The 23,623-nt window shown below is 44.6% G+C and overlaps 2 protein-coding genes across 11 annotated transcripts in view; one reads left to right on the forward strand and one right to left on the reverse strand.

Annotated features, from left to right (window-relative positions):
• The window catches only part of patz1 (POZ/BTB and AT hook containing zinc finger 1), a 749,193-nt gene that overhangs the window by 179,273 nt on the left and 546,297 nt on the right, over positions 1-23,623 (reverse strand). The window lies entirely within an intron of this gene.
• The window catches only part of LOC138761245 (protein PML-like), a 29,569-nt gene continuing 9,485 nt past the window's right edge, over positions 3,540-23,623 (forward strand). The window contains exons 1-3 of one of the 2 annotated variants that reach the window (XM_069933055.1): positions 3,540-3,907; positions 15,224-15,342; positions 18,838-19,334. In XM_069933055.1, coding sequence (XP_069789156.1) covers positions 15,307-15,342; positions 18,838-19,334 — 533 coding nt within the window. In that variant the 5' untranslated portion in view covers positions 3,540-3,907; positions 15,224-15,306. The remainder of the gene's footprint in view (positions 3,908-15,223; positions 15,343-18,837; positions 19,335-23,623) is intronic. The other variant, XM_069933056.1, reaches the window with a different exon arrangement.

The raw sequence follows: 23,623 nt of genomic DNA on the forward strand, positions 1-23,623 counted from the left end.
CTGGTCCGATCGCTGACACTGTAAAGGCATTGTGCTAACTGCTGCGCCAACCGTTCCATCCTAATCTGGACAAATATGCACTGGTGTGTTCCTGCTGAGGAGATGTTAACTGGGTTGTATCATGGTCAACTTTTGGAAGTGCTGAAATCCTATGGAACTCTTTCTATCGAGTGCTGAAGGTATGGACTCACTCTCGCAACTGTTCCACAAGCAGGAGAAAGTACACCAGCACCCCTACTTCCTCAGACAGCTGAGGAAATGTGGCAAGTCACTTGTGTCCCTTCACCACTTCTACAGATACATCCTGCCAGGGTCCATCGCTGCACAGGACAGGAACTGCTCCATCCAACATCCTCAAGTCTCTATTTATAACTCCCACTGCTTTGGAAAAGCAGCCAATGTAATTCAAGAGTCCCACACTGGTCACACCCGCTTTCCTCTCTCCTGTCAGGTAGAAGATACACAAATTTAAAACACCTTCCACCAGATTCAAGGATCACTTCTTTCTTGATGTTATTTGACCATGAAAAAATCCACCTTTTGTAAGATTATGTGGCCCTTGCACTGTTTAACCTGACCTTTAACACTATGCAAGGTACTTTTGTTTTATGTTGCACTACTCATTGTACTCAGGATAGGTTAACTTACCTGGATAGCATAGTTATTTACTATGTCTGTATACATAACAATTGACCATCCAATAATGACTAAAATGACAGAGGGACAACTTAGTCTAAGCTGCTGAATGCTTCCAACATTATCTTCTTTTGCTTCAGACAAAGGCGCACACTCAAAGCCTAAATTCCTTGCTGACATGGTCTCATGTACTGCCAGACTGAGCCCACCCATAAATTAGAGGAACAATTGGGCACCCTCCAAATGGATGGCATTAATATCGACTTCTCTAGCTTTTATTAAACCCCCACCCCACCCCCTGTCATCTCTCCATTCCTGGTCTTCTTTCACACATGCATGATAAATTTTACCTCGCCACTTATCACACCTTTTGTTGGTCTGGATTCCTCCCCCATTGTGTGAATTCTGAGTCTTTCTGATAGATCCGGTTTCTACCTTTTCTGATTTTTCCTTGAAGAAGGACTCAGACCCGAAACGTCGCCAATATATCTTTGACTCCAACAGACGCTGAAAAGACCAGCTGAGTTCCTCCAGCATTTTGGCAAGTTTGCCTAAATCACTAGCAAGGTGTCCCACCGGCACTACCTCTGGGATGTTGGTTAACATGTAGGAGGGGACCTTTCACTACCTTGGCCCTCTCTTTAGCCCTGATAAGCAGACATCCTTTCTGGGTGATCTCTGCAACTATATCCTGACCTGTGTACGTTTTGATTATGTTACATCTGTGGTTCCCAAACTTTTTTTGGCCCCTTGGCTTCCAGGCAACATCCCTGGCACCCTCCCACCTCCATAAACACACACACTTCTTTCTTGATATTAGGTCTACTGCAAATTTAAAACAACAACTAATCTAACACTATAAACAAGTGTATGTATTTCACAAATAAAACTGATACAAATTCATATTCCACACTATATTGCCCACACTTTCTTCTTTGCTGTGCTGTGGCTATATTTTATTCTGCAACTAAACGTTATTTGTAAAAATCATGGCAAACACAGCAAAATGCAGCAGAAAAAACATAATGCAATTGCTGGGAAAAGTACGTGACACATCAATACAAGTACGAATGTGAAACTAAAAAATCAAATACTTAAGAACTGCTTAATATTAGAAGTTACAGTTAGACATAAATACCTAACGAAAACTACGACATGTTGGCAACATAACATTGCCTTTATGTGCATAACATGTATATGTGCATTTATGAAGTACAAGTTAATGCTGCCTGATGTTACATATGTATAAATAAATGAATATATTGTGTGCCGCTACAAAGGAGAACAAAACAAAGCACTTCTTGCAAAATAACAAATGTAAATCACAGCAGAAAAACATAAGGAAATATCGTGGGGTCCCCCAATCATTACCTTTTATTATAATTTAAATGTACATTACAAGACTGAAGTTAACTTGCAATGCTTACAACCCTAAAACCTTGGCCCTTGCAGACGATGATCACCAGTCTCCGCGGCGTCTGCTGTCTGATCTGGCTGGCATGTGGAACATGTCCTGTCCAGACCACGTCACCAAGGTACAAACAAATGTTTGGACTGTCCCTTTTTTTCTCATCACCTTGGATCTTTCCACTGCCCCCAGTGGGGTGGCACCGTACCAAAAAGGGGGGGGGGGTAAGATGTGGGGAATAGTTGAGGGGGAACAGATCAAGAAAGCTGAGGAAGGTCATAACAGAGATGGTCAAGATGGGGTTGGGTAATAATGGGAATGGGGGGAATCAGGGAGAAGGAGGGTGGGTGAGTTTTCCATCAACACAGACTGCCAGCTAAATACCACACGCTGGAATATGGAAATGCAGAGTTGCATTGCCCTGGAGAAAATCACAAATAACCTACGGAGGAAAGAGGACACATTCCTGTTTCCCTCCTGTGACTTGTTATCCTCCCCTTGTGCATATAAGCTGGGTGTTCTCTTCCCTCTCTGTCACAGGTGGTCCAGACTTCTTCCCGAGTGTTAATCTACTTGCTCGTGTTTTTTGACCACCTGTGCACTGATCCCCAGTAAAGATTCTGATAATCGACCAACTGACCTGTCTCTGAGTTGTGCGTTTGGGTCTATTCTTCGTGAGCCTTGATCCCTAATAATTGTCCGGTCACTCTCCAACCAGACAGTATGAACATTGACTTCCCCAGTTTCAGTTCAACCCGCCCCCCTTGTTCCCTGTCCTCACTTTCTCCAGCTCGCGCCCCCTTCCCTCTCCTTTCAGAGGGTATTTCTCCCCCATCACTTCTCAGCTTTTCTTCCCTCCCCCTGAGTTCATGCCCCTCCCCCTGCGTTCCTGCCCCCTCTCCCTGGGTTCCTGCCCCCCTCTGGGTTCCTGCCCCCCTCTGGGTTCCTGCCCCCCTCTGGGTTCCTGCCCCCCTCTGTTCCTGCCCCTCCCCCTGGGTTCCTGGCCCTCCCCCCTGGGTTCCTGCCCCTCCCCCTGCGTTCCTGCCCCCCCTGGGTTCCTGCCCCTCCCCCTGGGTTCCTGCCCCTCCCCCTGGGTTCCTGCCCCTCCCCCTGCGTTCCTGCCCCTCCCCCTGCGTTCCTGCCCCCTCTCCCTGGGTTCCTGCCCCCCCTCTGGGTTCCTGCCCCCCTCTGTTCCTGCCCCTCCCCCCTGGGTTCATGGCCCTCCCCCCTGGGTTCCTGCCCCTCCCCCTGCGTTCCTGCGCCTCCCCCTGGGTTCCTGCCCCTCCCCCTGCGTTCCTGCCCCCTCTCCCTGTGTTCCTGCCCCCCCCTGGGTTCCTGCCCCTCCCCCTGCGTTCCTGCCCCTCCCCCTGCGTTCCTGCCCCTCCCCCTGCGTTCCTGCCCCTCCCCCTGGGTTCCTGCCCCCGCCCCCTGGATTCCTGCCCCCCTCTGTGTTCCTGCCCCCTCCCCCTCCTTTTTATTCAAGCGCCTGGCTCATAGCTCATAGCTTGAAGAAGGGCTCACGCCCAAAACGTTTTGCTACTTCAAGATGCTGCGTGACCTGCTGAGTTACTCCAGCACGTTTGTGTGTTGTATCTTTAATGCGCTTTGACATGAACAGAATTGGTTAAATGCAGGGAGTTCACGGACCAGTTCGGCATTTCCAATTTGGATTCCCTTGGCTGAGTTTCTTTGGGCGTTTGGACCGTGAAGTCAGTTTCTGCTGAGAACAAATGGGACAAAAAGAGTACCTTCCCACACTTAAAAAAAGCCCAATCACTCTCTTTCAATTAGACGCCTCTGCCCCGCCTGCACCGTTGTCTTTCACTTTCGTTTCAGGAGTAAGGGGAGCGGGATCCAGGAAACGTGAGTAGCGGCGGCGGCTGGAAAAGGGATGACAGGAGGGAATGATGAAGGAGGGGGGGTGGGAAAGTGGGGTGGCAAGAGGATGGGGGGGAGTGAGATGGAAAGAGGATGGAGGGAGTGAGGTGGAAAGAGGATGGGGGGAGTGAGGTGGAAAGAGGATGGAGGGAGTGAGGTGGAAAGAGGATGGAGGGAGTGAGGTGGAAAGAGGATGGGGGAATGATGAAGGAGGGGGGGTGGGAAAGTGGGGTGGAAAGAGGATGGGGGGAGTGAGGTGGAAAGAGGATGGAGGGAGTGAGGTGGAAAGAGGATGGGGGAGTGAGGTGGAAAGAGGATGGAGGGAGTGAGGTGGAAAGAGGATGGGGGAGTGAGGTGGAAAGAGGATGGGGGGAGTGGGGTGGAAAGAGGATGGAGGGGAGTGGGGTGGAAAGAGGATGGGGGAGCGGGGTGGAAAGAGGATGGGGGAGCGGGGTGGAAAGAGGATGGGGGAGCGGGGTGGAAAGAGGATGGGGGAGCGGGGTGGAAAGAGGATGGGGGGAGCGGGGTGGAAAGAGGATGGGGAGCGGGGTGGAAAGAGGATGGGGGGAGCGGGGTGGAAAGAGGATGGGGGGAGCGGGGTGGAAAGAGGATGGGGGAGCGGGGTGGAAAGAGGATGGGGGAGCGGGGTGGAAAGAGGATGGGGGGAGCGGGGTGGAAAGAGGATGGGGGGAGCGGGGTGGAAAGAGGATGGGGGAGCGGGGTGGAAAGAGGATGGGGGGAGCGGGGTGGAAAGAGGATGGGGGGAGCGGGGTGGAAAGAGGATGGGGGGAGCGGGGTGGAAAGAGGATGGGGAGTGTAGGGTGGAAAGAGGATGGGGAGTGTAGGGTGGAAAGAGGATGGGGGAGTGGGGTGGAAAGAGGATGGGGGAGATCAAGCATGGTCTTGAATGCTTTTCCTGTGCTTGGAGAATAGCACAGCCAACTTCTGAATTTCTCACTTTTTGTTATGGAGTGGTAAAATGTGAACTCACTAAAGTAATATTTCTCTTTACCATCATATTTTATAGATTTCACAGTACTGGCATTCATGTTTCAACAGGCTTTGCTCCCTGTCTTACTCGTGACATAATAATCTCATCTTAGTAAACACAAATTCCTAAAAGCATTATTTCAAAATGTTTATCTGTTTGGAGCCTAATTTAAAAAACAAAATAATATTTGTCATATTCCAGTTATGGGAAAAAATGCAAATGTCATCCAAAATACTCTTGTGTACACTCAATTAAATAAATTTTTTGCTCTCAGGTCTCTAGGCTTAATGCTACTCTGCCTAACGGTTAATCTTCCACTTGGAGGGAGGGAGGAAGGGAGGGAAGAAAGGACAAGGTGGGTCCTTGACCCCCTCCAAGCAGAGCAGCTACCTCGGGATCTGCCGCAAGCTGGTGCCCACTGGTGTTAACGGGCTTTGAACTGCCACTGCCCTACGAGGTCGGACCTGCCAATGTGATGTCAAAAGGCGGACTTTTTATCGAGCCCAGAAACAAATTCGGGTTGTGTTGAGTTGTAGTGAGGAGAGGTGAGAATGCGAGGCATCACCACAGAGGCTGCCTGGCCTTGCTGGGGATCCTAACATTCTCTTCCAGCAAATAATAGTTGTCACAAACTAGAAGGGCCTTGAGGCTTATTTCTGTGCTGAACTGTTCTATGGTTCTACATGCATTTGCAATTTTTTTTTTCATTCCTTCTCTCCACCGTTATCTCTCCTTGCACATTTAATTTCAGACTTTTCCTTCACAACTGACTCAACCTGCAAATTTACCTTCAGGTTAATCTGTATGAGTGCTCCCAAGTCCCTTTTCATCTGGGAATTTTCAATTTTCTCTCCAATTTCTTCTACCAAAGTGCATGACCAGACATTTTCTAACATTGGGCAAAGAAGTGGCAGTACCATGCCAGAATCTATTGATTCTTGAAAGATCATTACCAATGCCTCCACAGTCTCTATCGCTACTTCTTTCAGAACCCAAGGGTTCAATCCATCCAGTCCAGATTTATCCACTCTCAGACTTGTCAGCTTTTTGAGCCTCTTCCCTCTGCACTCACTTCCCTGATATCCTTGGATATCTGACTCACTGCTAGTGTCTTCCACAGTGAAGACTGCTGCAAAATACTCATGGGTCCACTGTCAACTGCTTGTCTCCCATTATTATTTCTTCATTGTCATTTTCAGGTTGTCCTATATCGACTCTCACCTCTCTTACTCTTTATATACTTGAAGCTTTTTGTATCTTCTTGTTCCAAGATGTCGCCTTATAGTGGAGACTCTTAACTTGCAGCTCTGATGGGAATTGCCAAATATTCTTGTTCAGAACTATTAAAAGTCAACCCCGTAACCATGGAATCAAACTTATCTGTGAATAAGGATGGTAGCAGGCCTGGGATTTGGCAGAAATTGCAGTCTCTGTTGGAATGCGAGACCTTTAAACAGCTGAAGTTCAGGCAAGTTAAACATCATGCAAACTTTGCGGGAATCACAAAGAGCAGTCACCCAATCCATTTAAACATCACAGGAGATTTAAAAGGACATTGAACAAACCATTTCAACACCACAGGAGTTACCAGACACCAAAGGCCAATTAAAGATGATCCGTCCACGTGGACGCAAAGGGGGGGGGTACAGGTTAAATTAAGACACCAGACCCTGAGGCTTCCATCCTCCTGGCTAATGTACAATCCTTGGAAAACAAACTCAACGAACTCTGAACCAGATGACATCAGGGAGTGCTGTGTGATGTGCTTCACAAAAACATGGTTAAATGAGGGACATCTTGGACATGGCACTACAGCCCATGGACTACACCTTCCACCGTGTTGACACCAGCTTCAGGAAAAGCCAGGGGATGAGGCATTTTTGTCATCGTGGTGCACAAATAAGGTGGTTGTATTTCCGTCCTGCTTCCCCGACCTGGCACATCTGGCGATCAAGTGCCACCTACTTGCTGAGAGAGTTCACTGCCATCATCCTGGTTGCAGTGTACATTTCACCCCAGGCTAACGTCAGGATAGCACTGGAGGGACTGAGCACTGTAATTAGCAGCCATGATGTACCACATCCTGATGCCTTCCTGATTATTCAGGGGACTTCAATCAGGCCAACCTGAAGAAGACTTTAACGAACTACCAGCAACATGTCACATGCGAGACCAGAGGAGCCAACACACTCAACCACTGCTACATCACCATGAAGAATGCCTACTGAGCCATACCACAACTGCACTTGGGCAAGTCTCATCCCCTGGCTGTACTTCTACTCCTGGCGTACAAGCAGAGACCAGTAGTGAAGAGGGCGAAAGTATGGTCAAGGGAGGCAGAAGAACGTCTATAGAACTGCTTTGAATCGGTGGACTGGACCAGTCTCAAGAACTCATCCTTAGACTTGAATGAATAGGTAACGTGTCACCGACTTCATCAAGTCCTGTGTGGACAAGTGTGTGTCCATGCGCACATACCGGGTGTTCCCCAACAAGAAACTTTGGATGAATCAGCGGATTCGCAAATTGCTGAGGGCAAGATCATGGGCGTTAAAGCTGGGGATCCAGATCTCTACAAAAAGTCCAGGTATGACCTGCAGGGCTATTTCAACAACAAAGTGGCAATTTCAGAGGAAGCTAGAGACAGAGACACGCCAGCTTTGGCAGGATGTGCAGGCCAATATAGCCAACAAAGTGAGGGTGAAGCTGTGATGCTTCATTACCTCATGAGGTGAACACCCTCTATGTCTGCTTTGAGAAGGAGAACCCAACAGTGCCTTTGAGAATCCAGACAAAGGCTGAGAACCCTGTGATAACTGTGTCTAAGGATGATGTCAGAACATCATTCAAGAGGGAAAATCCTCGCAAGGCAACAGGTCTTGACGCCCAACCAATTTTCAATCTCTCACTGCTGCAGTCCAAGGTCCCCACCTGCTTCAAAAGGGCATCAATCATCCCGGTGCCCAAGAACAGTGTGAGCTACCTCATGACTATCGCCCAGTAGCACTCAAATCTACTGCAATAAAATGCTTTGAGAGATCGATCACGGCCAGAAAGAACACGTACCTAAGCAGAGGTCTGGACCCACTACAATTCACCTGTCGTTGCAATCATTCCACAGCAGACATAATATCACTGGCTCTTCACTCAGCTCTAGGTCACCTTGAATTGAAAACAGCAACTGATACATACGTCTGCTCTTCATCAACTATAGCACAGTTTACAACACCATTTTTCCCTCAATGCTGTTCAACAAGCACCAAACCCTGGGCTTTTGTACCCCAATCTGCAACTAGATCCTTGACTTCCTCATTGGAAGACCACAGTCAGTGCAGATTGGAAACAACGTCTTCTTGTCACTGTCGATCAACACAGGTGCTCCTTAAGGATGTGTCCTCCCCCTCTACTTCTCTTTTTCTTTAAAAAATTTTTTTTAACCCCTCTCTTTTTGTTTTTCCCCCCTTCTCCCTTACTTCCCTTTTCTTCCCTCCTTTAGTTCTTATACATTATTTTTACATCTTTATATGTAGTTTGTTGTCGTTCTTTGTTCTTGTTACATCTCTTCATCTCTCTTTCTGTCTTGCAAGCATTCTGCAAATTCTTGTGCTTTCTCGGGATCTGAGAAAAGTCTGTTTTGCTCCCCCGGGATAACTATTTTAAGCACCGCTGGAAATCTTAACATAAATTTATGGCCTTTTTTCCATAGGATCGATTTTGCTGCGTTAAACTCCTTACTCTTCTTTAGGAGTTCAAAATTTGTGTCTGGGTAGAAAATTTTTTTTGACCTTTGTACTCCAGTGGTTTTTTTGTCTTCTCTAATTTTATTCATTGTCTTCTCCAATATATTTTCTCTTGTCGTGTATCTCAGAAATTTTACTAAAATGGATCTTGGTTTTTGTTGTGACTATGGGTTCGGGGCTAATGTTCTGTGTGTCCTTTCTATTTCCATTCCTTCCTGTCATTCCCAGGACTTATGGGATCCATTCTTTTATAAATTCTTTCACATCTTTGCCTTCTTCATCTTCCTTAAGGCCCACTATCTTTATATTGTTTTGCCTACTATAGTTTTCCATTATATCCATCTTCTGAGCTAACAACTATATTTCTTTAACTTTTTTGTCACTTTCTTCCAATTTTCTTTCTAAGTTGTTCACTTCCATTTCTACCGCCATTACACGTTCTTCCACATTTTCTAATCCTTTCCCTACATCTGTTATGACCAGCTCTATTCTACTCACTTTTTCTTCTGCAGTTTTCATTTTTTCACTTCACTAAATTCTAGTGTCAACCATTTTTTTAATGCTTCATTTGTTCTTGAAATTTTTTTTATCTATGTACTGTCCATTCATTTTACCTCCTATTCCTCTGTGCAGAACTTGGTGTTCTTCTTCTGTGTCTGCTCTTGGGTTTACTATTTCTATTTCTCTTCCTTGTATCTTTGTCTCTTCTGTCTTTCTTGTTGAGCTGCTTGTCTCAGTTTGTTGGGCATTTTTTTTCATGGTTTCTTGATGTTGGTCCTCTCCTGGGCTGGTTATCTGTTGTGTCTCCTGCTTCCATTTTTCTTTCTCACCCCACCCTTTCCCGTTGCTTTCTTTATCTTCCAGCTGGGAGCTCTGCTGTTCGTGCTGTGGATTTTTACTCCACAGCTGGTCCCCCCTCCCGTCGGTGTTCTCCTTGTCATGCGCAGTTGCGCACCTCTGTTTGGCTCAGTGAGCCAATTTTGCAGTCCCGTGGTCAGTGGATCACGACCCTGTGGGGTCTCCACTAACCTCGGGGAGCGGGCTCCTCTTTCCACGGCGGGTCCCTGCTTTTTTGTGCAGGTAAAGCCTTCACCTTTCTCTTCCGGCGTCTTTCCTTTTTTTTCCCATTATTTTTGGTTTTTCTTTCTTGGGTGCCATTTTCCCCACACTTTTATCTTTTATTTATTGTGTTTTGTGTATCTGGGGCTTTGCTTTTTCTTCACTTTTTTTCTTCTTTCTTGGAGGGGGTTGGGTGGGAGAGAATAACAGTCACTGCGAAATTAGTTGACACTTGTGAACGGGTTCGCAGTCCGAATGGAGAGGGGAGTTGTAGTTGCCCGGCAAGGGACAAGGGGCAACACAGAGATGGGGGGGGGGGAGACGAGACACTTGGTGTTAAAGGAATTTTAGATGTGGGAGTGGTTGAAGTATTTTATGTTTTAGAAGTGTTGTCATACAGTGCATTCAAAAAAGAAAACAGAGATGAAAATGGGGAAAAGGGGAAAGGTGGTGGTGAGGAAGCGGAAATGAGGTGTAAACAGAGTATGAGATGGCCATGTTGAACTATATGACTATAAATATTAATGGAATACATAACCAAATCAAAAGGAAGAGGCTATTAAATTTACTGAAAAAAGAAAAAATAGATATAGCATTCGTGCAGGAAATGGATCTAACTGAAGTGGATCACAAGAAATTAAGGAGAGATTGGGTAGGGCACGTAACAGCAGCATCATATAACTCAAAAACCAGAGATGTAGCTATATTAATCAATAAAAATGTACCAATCAAAATAGAGGAGGAAATAATAGATCCAGCAGGGAGGAATGTAATGATAAAGTGTCAGATATATTCAGAATTTTGGAATTTGGTCAATATATATGCACCTAATGAAGAGGATCAAAAGTCTCAAATAATAATTACACAATAATAAATAACAATCAAATACAGTAAATTCCAATATTATGTAGATCTTACTTCATTCTTCATAGGCTAGAAGTTACCAGCACATACCCTTGAAAAGAGTGATCTTTACCACCACTCTGGACCAGTAAAGTCTGTAGCTGTGTAGTCAGCAAGGGGCAAGGTCCAAAAAAAGTCAGCCAGATTTTGGGTTTCTTCCACTATATCAGCATTATATAAAGATATTTGAATTCCACCAACAGATCTGCGGCCCTTTAATGATGTCATGTTATTCTTAGCTTTGTCAAGAAACTCTGTTTCAAGAACACAGTCTACATTTGCATTCCTATCGTGTATTGGAATATTTATTGTGTTTCTGCAGGTTGAAGCAGCCAAATGCACATAAAATCTATTTGATCCATCAATTTAATCATAAATCAGCTTTGATTTCACTGCACTGTTCTGGCCCATTGCTTCAGCAACCCCCAGAATTTTTGATCCATTGCAAGACCAATCCCATAATGTTAATACTGTTGGTTGCTGGAGTGTTGTACATAGAGCTGCAACTCCCTTGCACTTTCTAGTCAAAAATGGCTGGAGATTCTTTCAGTGTATATCCCAGAAGATCCTCTTTGATTATTACCACAGTCACCCCAGCACATCCAATTTTTCTCTGAGCTTCTTTGGGTGCATTAGCAGACCAGGCTCCAGTAACCACATAATCTGCTCTCCTCCCTTCTTGTAATCCCATAAGATTTATGGGATTTATGGGACTCAACTGTCCAGTTCCGCCTCTCTGGAGAAAGATCACTTTGCTGTTTTCAGGAAATTTTAATAGTTCTTGCAGGTCATTTTCTGCAGTGTTGACAATTTTGATTAAGTCTGTTGATCTGTGGCTCATTTCCAGAACACGAATTCCAAGCCCGCTGTAATCGAACGGCTCGTTCTGTGCTTCTGAATCCTGGTGAATAACCTCAACTTCTTTCTGAGGGTACTTAACAGGAAGGGTCTTTTTGTCTTGGATCACTCTTCCAAGCTCAAAAACTGACTGCAGTTGGGTGACTACTGCCTCAATTTGTCAGTAAGATTCCCTTACTTTTGGAAGCTTGAGGTAGTGAGTGTTTTGTGTATCCTTATTTTCTCCAGAGGATGGATCAACCAAATGCTTTGTGTTCTGGTTCATGAGTTCAGTGATAAATGGTGTAAAGCAGGGGTGTCAAACTCAAATTCACGGAGGGCCAAAATTAAAAACTTGGACTAAGTTGAGGGCCGAACTAAATATTTATTGAAAATTTTCAACAACATCTGCATGTTTTCTCTTCTCTCAACATATGTAATGTTAAACTTTTTCTTATTAAAATAAATGTTTAATAATAGTTTTGGATAAACTTTTTCCAGAAGCATTAACAAATGAGAAATAAAATATTCAATAAATAATATTTCTCTATAGAGGATTTGTCAAATGTTGCTAGTGTGCTGTCGAATAGTAAAATCTGAGGGCTATTGAGAATGTGGGAGAATAACATGATTCCTGAAACAATCAAATGGGTGACTGATTGTGGGCATGAACTCTAGCAGGGTTATTTGCCATGCCCTTTTTCCATTGGTACAGATATCCTTTGATTTACACACTTTTCAAGTTTTATGCCTAATGAGCTTGTATCCAGGTGCAGGACCATTTTTAACCAGGAATATATTTATCACTGTGACATGAAACGATTGGAAGATCGTTTTATCCTGAGATTAAAGTTCATAATACTTACTCAGGCCTGTGTGCGGGAGGGCGAGGTTTGTGGGCGATCGGGTTGGACAACGACAGTGCGGGGGCATCGGCTCTCGCTGCAGGGCGGCATCTCGGCGGATCGGCGGCCCCGTCACCATCGGCCTGTGGCAGGGAGGGGGAGTTGGCAATGGTCCTGGTGAGGTCAGGCCCCCCCTGAGTTTCTGCCGGACCCCCCTTGACCTGCTGAGTTTCTTCCGGACCCCCCTTGACCTGCTGAGTTTCTGCCGGACCCCCCTTGACCTGCTGAGTTTCTCCCAGACCCCCTTTGACCTGCTGAGTTTCTCCCAGACCCCCTTCCCTTGACCTTCTGAGTTTCTCCCGGACCCCTCCCCCCTTGCCCTGCTGAGTTTCTCTTGGACCCCCCCTTGACCTGCTGAGTTTCTCCCGGATCCCCCTTTGACCTGCTGAGTTTCTCCCGGATCCCCCTTTGACCTGCTGAGTTTCTCCCGGATCCCCCTTTGACCTGCTGAGTTTCTCCCGGATCCCCCTTTGACCTGCTGAGTTTCTCCCGGATCCCCCTTTGACCTGCTGAGTTTCTCCCGGATCCCCCTTTGACCTGCTGAGTTTCTCCTGGACCCCCTTGACTTGCTGAGTTTCTCCTGGACCTCCCTTGACCTGCTGAGTTTCTCCCGGACCCCCCTTGACCTGCTGAGTTTCTCCCGGACCCCCTTTTCTTTCCGTGCCTGTGTCCCAGGACCTTTCCAGGGTAGTCTCCGCGCTCAGGACCGCGCTGGGATCCCGGTCAGCGGTGGAGGAGCAGGTGAGCGCAGCTAATCCCGATCCAGCCCACGCCACTCCGAGATTGGCGGGGGGTTCCACCCTACCTGCCCGACCAGCCTCGCTCTCCACGTGTACTCCGGGCACCCGCCGCTGGTCCGGTGGGAAGGCGCACGGCGGCCGGCGCCCCCATCGCCTGGCGGGGAGCCCCAATCTTCCCTCCGGCGTCCCGACTCCATCTGCAGCTCCAAGAAACGCTGTGCCACTGGGGTTCCGGGCGCTGGAAAGCAGCTTTTGCTTCCCCTGTCACCGTCCAGGCCACGCTGTGGTGGGGGGGTGGGCGGGGGGACACGACAGTGTGTTTATAAAACCACCCACCACTACTTTTCAAGGACCAGAATTTTTCTCTCTCTCTCTCACCCTGGGACACAGCGGTTACTGTGCATGCGCTATATTGGCGCGGCGGCCAGCGGGCCACCTCTAATACATTTTTGATATGATCTTGCAGGCCAAATATAATTATATCGCAGGCCAAATTTGGCCCGCGGGCCAGAGTTTGACATGTGTGGTGTAAAGGGTGGCATCAGCCTGCACATGTCGAATAGAACAGCAAATAAAGTTTCCAAAGCTCTTTCACAATTCTCATTACCATTTTCACCCTTTAACCTTCTATGTTTCATTTGCACAAACCAGTTCGTGAGCATGCCCACAAATTTGACTAGTCTGGGCACCACAGTCACCATAGTCTGAGCTTGCATGCTTCCATTTCTGCATTTGAAAATTGCATTAGGAAATGTGTAAATGAACGCATCCATTTATTCATGATGTTGTCACTGTCGTCAACTGTACTCTCATTGAAAAGAAATCGAATACCCTCTTCATTCTGCAATCTCTAAATATTCTGAATAAGGAATCTGTATGCATTTTACCAAGGTAGGAAGACAACCTAGAGAACATCTTCTTTAAACCATAAATTCTGCTCTTTCCACAGGGGAATTAATAAGGTACAGCCTCAATGCATCTCATGTTTGCTCATTTTCTGACCATGGTTATTCTGCAGTAACAGGTAACCAACAGTTCGCATCAGCAAAATGGTGCAGTTGAGCAGATGCCACCGTTCCAAAGTTTGTGGGTTTGAAGCATTTGTCATTCTTAAAGTTTTCCATCTTATGAAGATCCTGAATCCAACACATCCATTCCTGTACTTCTTGTTTCTCAAATTGTTTGAACAACTCAGAAAATGATGTTTCAATCAAATTCATCTCCTTTCAGGCTTGCTGTTTTTCTTTTGTTATTTTCCCTAGCTCTGCCTTGGCCTTTTCATTCTTTTTGTCACAGGCCTCCATCATTTGGAAACCGATTTTAACACATTCATCAATAACCTTTTTCATCTCTGCACTCTATTCAAGGCTTTTCTCATGATTCTGTTTCAATTCCAAAGTTGTATCTTCCTGGACAGTGAGCTCTCGTTTTACAGCTCGCATTGCAGCATCCACATCTTTCTGGCTGAATTTTAAAACTTCCAACAATAGATACAAAACTGGCTATTGGGTCATTGAGAATAGGTTGTGCATCAGGGATTAAGGAAGCAACATCCACCATTTTGTGATCATTAGGATGAGGAAGAGCAGATCCTAATTCAAGATCCATAATGCTTCTAGTTGGAACTTCAAGATCAGACTTTGTGTCCAAGGGATTAACCAACACTTTCATAGGACTTTCCTTTGAAGGTAATCCAATGCAACAATGGCCATTGACTAATTTGGCAGATTTTGAGACTAAATCCAAGAACTGCATGGTCTTCTCTTGAACTATGGTTCCTGCAGACTTTTGCAAGCCCGACTCCTCTTCTGATTCTGTCACTGAAGCCCCAACTTTTCGCGCATGTGCAGTACACTTCTGGGTTCTTCCCCATCGCCATCTCTCTGCCACTGTAGTAGATGACCCCTCACAGCTTCACTCACCCAGGGAACAACTCGAATGCTAGTTCCCTGTTTCAAACTCAATGTAGGCCTCCAATCTCTTCTAGTCTTCATGTCGGGCTCCAGGTAAGGCTGCAACAGTTTTTTTCTTTGGAGGCATTTTTAAAGTATTATTTCAGTGTTTAAGTATACTTTAAAAAATTTAATTACTTTAAAACATTACTTATTTAATAATTTTTTTACTAGTTTTCCAGGAGGATCAGGTTCCTATGTCCTAATCCTACAGCATCACATGGCATCTCCCCCAAGAAGCTAGAGAGTTGTAGTGGATGATTGCTTCTCAGACTGGAGGGCTGCGACTAGTGGTATGCCTCAAGGCTTGGTACTGGATCCACTGTTGTTTGTCATCTATATCAGTGATCTGAAGATAATGTGCTAAATTGTATTAACAAGTTTGCAGATGATACAAAAATTGGAGGTGTAGTAGACAGTAGACTTTCAAAGTTTGAAGAGAGATCTAGACCAGCTATATAAAAAAAAAGTGCTGCAAAGTGGCAGATGGAATTTAAAGCAGACAAATGTGAGGTGTTACAATTTGGAAGGACAAACCAAATGACTGGGCACTTTGGAGTGTAGTAGAACAGTAGGATCTGGGAACACGGAATCTTAATTCCCTGAAAGTGGCGTCACCGGCAGATTGATTCCTAAACTAAGTTTTTGGCACATTGGGCTTCATAAACCAAAAAATTAAAAAAAGGAGTTGGGATGTAATGGTGAAGTTGTATAAGACATTGGTGATGCCAGATTTGGGGTATTGTGTGCAATTTTGGTCACCTGACCCTGATTGAGAGGTATGGAAGAATATTAATAAGGTTGAAAGAGTGCAGAGATGTACAAGAATATTGCTGGGACTTGAAGAACTGAGTTACAGGGAAGGGTTCAACAATTAGGACTTTATTCCTCGGAGCTTAGAAGAGAAAGGGGAGATTTGATAGATGTATACAAAATTATATGGACATAGATCAAGTAAATGCAAGCGAGGTTTTTCCACTGAGGTTAGGTGAGTTTAAAAACTAGAGGACATGGGTTAAGGGTGAAAGGGAAAAAAGTATAAAGGGAATATAAGGGGGACCTTTTTCCACGCAAATTGTTGTGGGAGTGGGGAATGAGCTGCTAGCTGAAGTGGTAAATGCATGCTCAATTTTGACATCTAAGAAAAATTTGTACATGGATGGGAGAGGTATGGAAGGATATGATCCTCGTGCAGTTCAGTGGATTCTCTCTTCAGGTGCCTTGCTATTCGGCATGAGTGATCATGTCTCTCCATCCGTCACGATCTCTGACCCTCCGAATTGTAGTTGTTGCCTCCTCTGTTCTCCTTTGGTGAAGGCTCGACCTGTAGGCTATCAGATAGAAGGAGCACCTTACACCTCCATTTGCTGAGCGATTGTGCAGCATTGATACTGCAGCATGACAAGGCAGAATAATAGTTTGGCACAGGTTAGCATCTATCTTCTATGACCCCAATGAGTCTTGCGCTCTGTCTCTGGTGCAAGTTGTCCAACATACATTAAATAAGATGGTGACTAGATACAATGCTCATTGTGTGGTGCACCAATGCCCTGTACATTTGTTGCAAGATTTCAAGATTTTTTTTATTGTCACGTACTAAAACAGATGTAATATTGCACAAAGTTGCATTTAATCTGCTGTAAGGCAGGCAAAGAAATTGTCCCACACGCCTTATAATCAGAGAAAGAGAAGCAAAAGAGAGTCCCTTAGAGTCAGAGTGTCTGTAGATTCGCCTCCAGTGCCACCACAACCTCTGCAGCCACACAGACTTCAGTCCAAACCAGTGGTTTTCAAACTGCCCCCTCAAACTCACATTCTACCTTAAGTAATCCCTATGCCATAAGTGCTCTGTGATTAGTAAAGGATTGCTTAAGGTGGGATGTGAGTGGGAAGGGAAGATTGAGAAATACTGCTCTAGACCCAATTATTACTGCAATATTTTGCTTGAGAAAACATTGGCACATATCAAGTCAATTGGTTATGATTAAAACTGTGGTTTTCAAACCTTTTCTCTCCACTCACATACAACCCTAAGCAACCCCTTGCTAATCACAGAGCATTTATGGCATCGGGAATACTTAAGTGGAATGTGAGTTTAGAGGGGCAGTTTGAAGATCATTGGTCCAAACCATCAGCAACCCAAGCTTCAGATCCAAACCTCTGACACAATCAGGAAGTCTTCAGTGCCCAAGGCCTCTCGGGAGACTCTCTTGCCCTTGGCATCTTCCAGCATCCCTGTTCCTATACCTGAAACCCCTTCAGCTAGTCACAAGCCAGACTCCAGCAGTTCGATTCTGGTGTGAGTCCCTTGACAGCAGATTTCTCTGCTTTTAAACCATATTAGGTTATGATTCCAGTTAGGTCCTTAATTATTTGCTGCCTTCTCTGTCTTATGAAAGGACATCCTGATATCTCTCTTCAGCTACATTCTGCAGTCTCTCACTGTTTAAGCAGTACTCTGCTTTTCCCCTATTACCTACCGCAATGGATAACCTCACAATCTCCATCTTATACGCAATTGCCACAGTTTTGCCCACTCACAAAACTTCTCTGTCTCTTTGCAGATTCTTTGTGCTCTCACAACTTCCCACCTGTCTTTGCCAATAATACAGCATCTGGTTTCTTTGACTAACTAATTATATAGATTATATTTAGTTGCGACACCTCACTTGTTACAACTTGCTTACCTGAACATGACTCATTTTTTCCAACTCTTTGTTTTCAGTTCATCAATTCTCATTCCATCTTCATATATTAATCACAAATGCTCTTACTATGTGGATTAACTTGTACATTAATCCAAATATACTACGTCTACTGGTTCCCCTTTAACTTTTCTTTGAAATACTCAAAAAAACCGCTTAGTTTGTCAAATATGTCTTCCCTTTCCTGAAGCCATGTTGACCCTCCTTATTAAAATATTCTGTATTGGATCCTGTTATCACTTATTTGATCTCAGCCTTGTCCCAGTGACAAATTAAGGGCTACAATCCCTTGTTACTACTGGCTGCAAGGTGGACAGCAGTGTGGACAATTCTTCATGCATTGCTCTGTGGACACTCTGGGAGCCTAGAGACAACCCTTCTGTCCACACCATTACCAGACGTTCTGTGCTTCACCAACCAATGACAGCAAACCAGGTTGTTCAGGCAAGCTTGTACATAGCCAAAACAGAAAATGCTGGCGATATTCAGGCCAGGCAGCTTTTGTGGAAAGAGAACCAGAGATGATGCTTCAGGTCAAATATTCTTCTGTCAAAATTTGGAAATATCAGAATGTTTAAAAGGAACAGACATTGTTTACTTTAGATTTCCAAGATCTGCAGCAAATTTGCATTTTTGATTCATGTTGGATTCATCATTTCAGGGATGCCACTTAAATTTTAAATTTAGACATAAAGCATGAGCCTGTGCCGCCCAATTACATCTGATTAACCAACAACCTCTGTACGTCTTGAAGGGTGGGAGGAAACTGGATTGCCTGGAGGAAACCACGCAGACACGGGGAGAATATACAAACTCCTTAGAGACAGCAGGTCTCTGGCACTTTTACAGTGTGGCACTAACCATGCATCATCTTTGATGTTTTGCACCCCTCCCTCTCAGGCAGGAATTCCTCTCCTTTGTCTTTGTTACGATTGAAATGATGGCTATTTTTCTCTCTCTATAGTTACTCCCTGATTTGCTGAGTCTCTCCAGCATTTTCAGCTTTCATTTCAGATTGGCAGGGTGGGTAGTTCATTGTTCAATGAAAATAAATTTATTCTGATGGCCATTTCTTTGTTGCAGGTCATGGCCACTGAGCCGGGAACAAGTCTAATGGAATATTTTCATTGCGGACTCTGCAACAGTCCATTGACCAGTCCGAAGCTCCTCCAGTGTCTTCATACCTTCTGTGCAAGTTGCTTGGAGCGTGAGTTCAAAGAAAATGAGATCACGTGTCCCATCTGCGAAATGGTGACCATGGAAGGTTTCTCTTCCCTGCAGGACAATATATTTTTGTCAAATTTGCAAAACAGCTTGAGAAAGAGGCAGCACATCTTTGCAAATATGGAACTGTTCTGTGCCTTGTGTGAGGGAACCACTTCTGCAGAGTTCCTGTGTCTGGAGTGTGACAAGATGCTGTGTAACAAGTGCTTCCACGTGCATCAGATGCTCATGCCAGATCACAAGAAGAAAGAGCACGCCTTGAGCACTTTGAGGAAGTTGAATTCAGATGAATTCTTGAAGATTGTGAGAAGATCGAAAGACCTCTTCTGCAGCATACATGATGATCAAAAAATTAAGTAATGGTTATCCCGTGGACTGGCTTGCTTTTTACTTTCTTGTTTATGCTTTTGTTTTTCTCTCCACATCAATCTGTGTGTAGATTAGAAAATCAAAGGAGAGTTGAAAGGGCCCCAGCATTCAGGTGGAGAATGGAAAATGGTTGTGGTTCACAGATGGGGTGAAGGTCCATTGGAGTGACCTCCAGAAGGACATGATGGCTTTAAAAGTGGGTGGTAGACATGGGGAATGGTCAACCTAATGTGGAAAGGAAGGGGTGCTGGTTACTGCTTGGAGGTTTGCTATACGCTGCAACTCTGGGCCACCAGTGCAGTGTGTGGTACATTGAATATCCCATGCTGAGGCACGATATAGGTACGTGCAATGGGCTGCTGGAGGAGGTGGTAGAGGCAGGTACTACTGCAATGTTTTAAAAAATATTGAAGTAATACGTGAATAGGATGAGTTTAGAGGGATATGGACTAAACGCAGGTGTGGGTGGGAAATTTTGGTCGGCAGGAAAGTTTGGGCCAATTTCCACTCTATGTGATTCTGTGATACCCATGGTGGACTGCGTGTGGTTCACAATAAATGTATCCTATGTTGAGGTGCTATGCGTAACACACAGTGCATGGGGTATATCCTATATTGAGGGGCTGTGTGAGATATACAGTGTGTAGTACACAGTTTGTGAATCCTTTCACCTGGTAATGTGTGTGGTTCATGGTGTTAAGTACACAGTCTATATATATCTATACATCCTGTCAACTGGATATATACAAGGTACACAGTATGCAATATGTGTATCCAGTCAGCTGGGACTGTATGGTGCATAGTTTGTGGAATGAAGCATGTGGTACGCAGCACGTGGAACACAGTGTGAGGAATGCAGCGAGTGTGGTACACAGTTTGGAACGCAATGTGTGGTACACAACATGGAACACAGCATGAGGAATGCAGTGTGTGCTACGCAATGGGTGGTATGCTGTGTGTGGAACGCAGCATGTGCGCAGCCTTTGTGGAATGTAGCATATGGATGCAGGGTGTAAAAAGCAGAATGTATGCTACGCAGCATGTGGTACACTGCTTGAGTGGTACGTAGTTCATGGTTAGCTGCGTGTGGTACGTAGTGCATGGTATGCAGCATGTGGTACACAGCACATGGTATATAGGACGTGGTATATAGTATGTGGTATGCAGCATATGGAACACAGGTGTGGTATGCAGCGCATGTGGTATGCAGTGTGTGGAATGCAGCCTGTGTGCTATGCAGCGCGTTGTACATAGGATGTGGTATGCAGCATGTGGAAAGCAGCACGTGGAATGTCGGTATGGTGCGCAGCATGTGGAACGTAGTGTATGAAATGCAATGTGTAGTATATAGTGTGTGCATACTGTTAGCTGGGGTTGCACATTCAGATAAAACCGGTGACAATCCATGACTCCCAGATGAGAAGTAAATGCAAATAATGGGTACAATAGGACAGCGGTTAGGCTACTAATATCCAGAGTGCCGGACCCATCATTCCCTGTCCAGAATTACAATTCCACCAACAGCCAGATGAAATATAGCTTGGATTTATTTTATTATAATTGAATCCATCAATTTGTTATGATGTACACTGATACTCCTCAAGCTGGAAAACCCCACCTTGTAGACCCATAGATCACTACTGCTTTGAAAAAGGCCAATTTGGTCTGTAGATTATTATTCTGCCTTGTCTCAATGATCTGTCCGTAACCATATCCCTCCATACCCCTCCCATCCATGTACCTATCCAAATTTTTCTTAAATGTCAAAATGGATCCCGTATTCACCACTTCAGTTGACAGATCGTTCTCTCTGTGTGATGAAGTTCCCCCAAATATTCCCTTTAAACATTTCTTATTTCACTCTTAACCCATGTCCTCTTGTTCTTGTCTTACCCAATTTCAGTGGAAAAAGTCCACTTGCATTTGGTCTGTCTATACTTTTCATGATTTTGTAAACCTCTATCAAATCCAGGAAATAAAATTTTAACCTGTTTAACCTTTCCCTGCAACTCATTTCCTCAAGTCCTTGTAAATCTTCTCTGCACTCTTTCAATTGTAGTGGTATCTTTCCTGTTAGGTGACTAAAACTGTACACAAAACTCAAAATTTGGCCTCGCATTGTTATGTAACTTCATGATAGCATCTTAATTTCTATACTCAATACATTGATTTATGAAGGACAATATAACAAAGGCCCTCTTTATAACCCTATCTACCTGTGACTCCACTTTTAGGGAATTACAAATCTGTGTTCCAGATACCTCTGTTCTATTGTGCTCCTCATTGCCCTAGTGTTTACCATGTATGTACCATGTTGGTTTGTCCTTCCAAAGTGCAACACCTCATATTTGAATCTTCTTGATCAACTTCCCATGTGTGATCTTGTCAAAGGCCTTACTAAATTCTATGTAGAAAACAACCATGGCCTCAACTTTTCTAGTAACATAATTGAAAAACTCTGTAAGAATGGTTAAACATTACCTATCACACACAAAGCCATGTTGGCTCTCCAAATATTTGCCTATTTGATCTCTTAGAATACCTTACAATAGCTTACCCACCACTGACATCAAGCTCACCAGCCTGTAGGTTCAGAGCAGAAGAATATTGTCTGGCACCTCACCCGTGGCCAAGGACGTTTTAAATATATCTGTCCGGACCCCTGCAATTTCTACACTAGCATCCCTCAAAGGTCCAAGGGAATTCCTCGACAGGCCCTGGGTATTTATCCGCTCTTATTTGCCTTAAGCACCTCCTCCTCTTTAATCTGTGTAGGGTCCATGACCTTACTGCTTTCCCCAATTTTTAAAAATCTGTGTCAGTTTCTAGAGCATTGCTCTCCACTCTGGTCTTTGAAGGGACCAATTGTGTACCTTGCTATGTTTTTGCTCTTAACATGTCTGTCAAAGCCCTTAGGATTTTCCTTCAACTTGTCTGCCAAAGCAACCTCATGACTTTTAGCTCTGCTTATTTCCTTGCATTTTTTATACTCCTCAACAACCTTGTTTGTTCCTTGTTGCCTATTCCTGCTGTACACATTTTTCTTTATCAGATCGTCAATATGCCTTGAAAATCAAGGTTACCTGTGCCTGTTAACTTTGCCTTTAATCCTGATAGGAACATAACCCTGTCCTTATCCATGCTCTTTAGATCCTTTCTCATTTCCCCAAAATTTGCCTTTCTCCAATTATTCCTGATCTTAATCCTTATCTATCAATATCTTGTAAAACTGGCCAGCGCCATCATGGGCTTGAGGCTTCACTCTATTAAGAACATCTTAAAGAGGTGATGCCTCTGTCCTCAAGGACCCTCACCACCCAGGCCATGTCCTTTTTCTCACTGCTACCATTAGGAAGGAATGCAGGAGTCTGATGACACACTCACTCAATGTTCCAAAAACCGTTTCTTCCCCTGTGAACGGACAATGAACCTATGGACGCTTCCTTACTTTTTCTCTTTTTTGCATGAGTTATTTTTATTTGTATTCATGGAATTGTAATTTAGCACCTTTGTTTTGCACAGTACTGCTGCCACAAAACATCACATTTTGTGACACATGTTCATGACAATAAACCTGATTCTTGAAACTAATGGCATTATGATCACTAGACCCCAAGTGTTCCCCACAAACACTTACAGTCTGTCCCCTGTCCTTTTCTTTCCCTAATAGGAGATTCAGTATTGCAATTTATCAAGTTTATACCTCTATATATCTATAATGTATATTGATTTAGAAAACTTTCCTGAATACATTTGACAAACACTAACCCATCCAGCCCTTTAACAGTATGGGAATCCCAGTCAATATGTGATAAGTTAAAATCACCTAGTTACCTGTTATCTCTCTGTCCATTTTCTCCTCCATTTCTCACTGTTCTTTGATACACCTCCATTAATGTGGTGACCCCTTTCCCATTCTTCATTTCCACCTAAATAGCCTCAATTGATGAACCCTCTGATCTGTCCTGTGTGAGCACAACTGTGAAATTTTCCATGATAAGCAATGCCACTCCTCCCCCTTTCATCCCCTACCCCTCTATCGTACCTAAAATAGAAGCCTGGAACATTGAGCTGCCAGTCTTGGCCCACCTGCAACCAAGTTTCACTAATGACCCCAATGTCATAATTCCACATCCCAGGACCAGGCAAGATTTATCGAAGGCGACTGTGGGAAATGAAGGAGGAGATTGCTGAGCCACTGGAGATGATCTGTGCATTGGCACTGGGGACAGGAGAAGTACCACAGGATTGGAGGGTTACATAAGTTGTTTCTTTG

This window comes from Narcine bancroftii, chromosome 4, assembly GCF_036971445.1.
Source record: "Narcine bancroftii isolate sNarBan1 chromosome 4, sNarBan1.hap1, whole genome shotgun sequence".
In the NCBI taxonomy this organism is placed as follows: Eukaryota; Metazoa; Chordata; class Chondrichthyes; order Torpediniformes; family Narcinidae; genus Narcine; species Narcine bancroftii.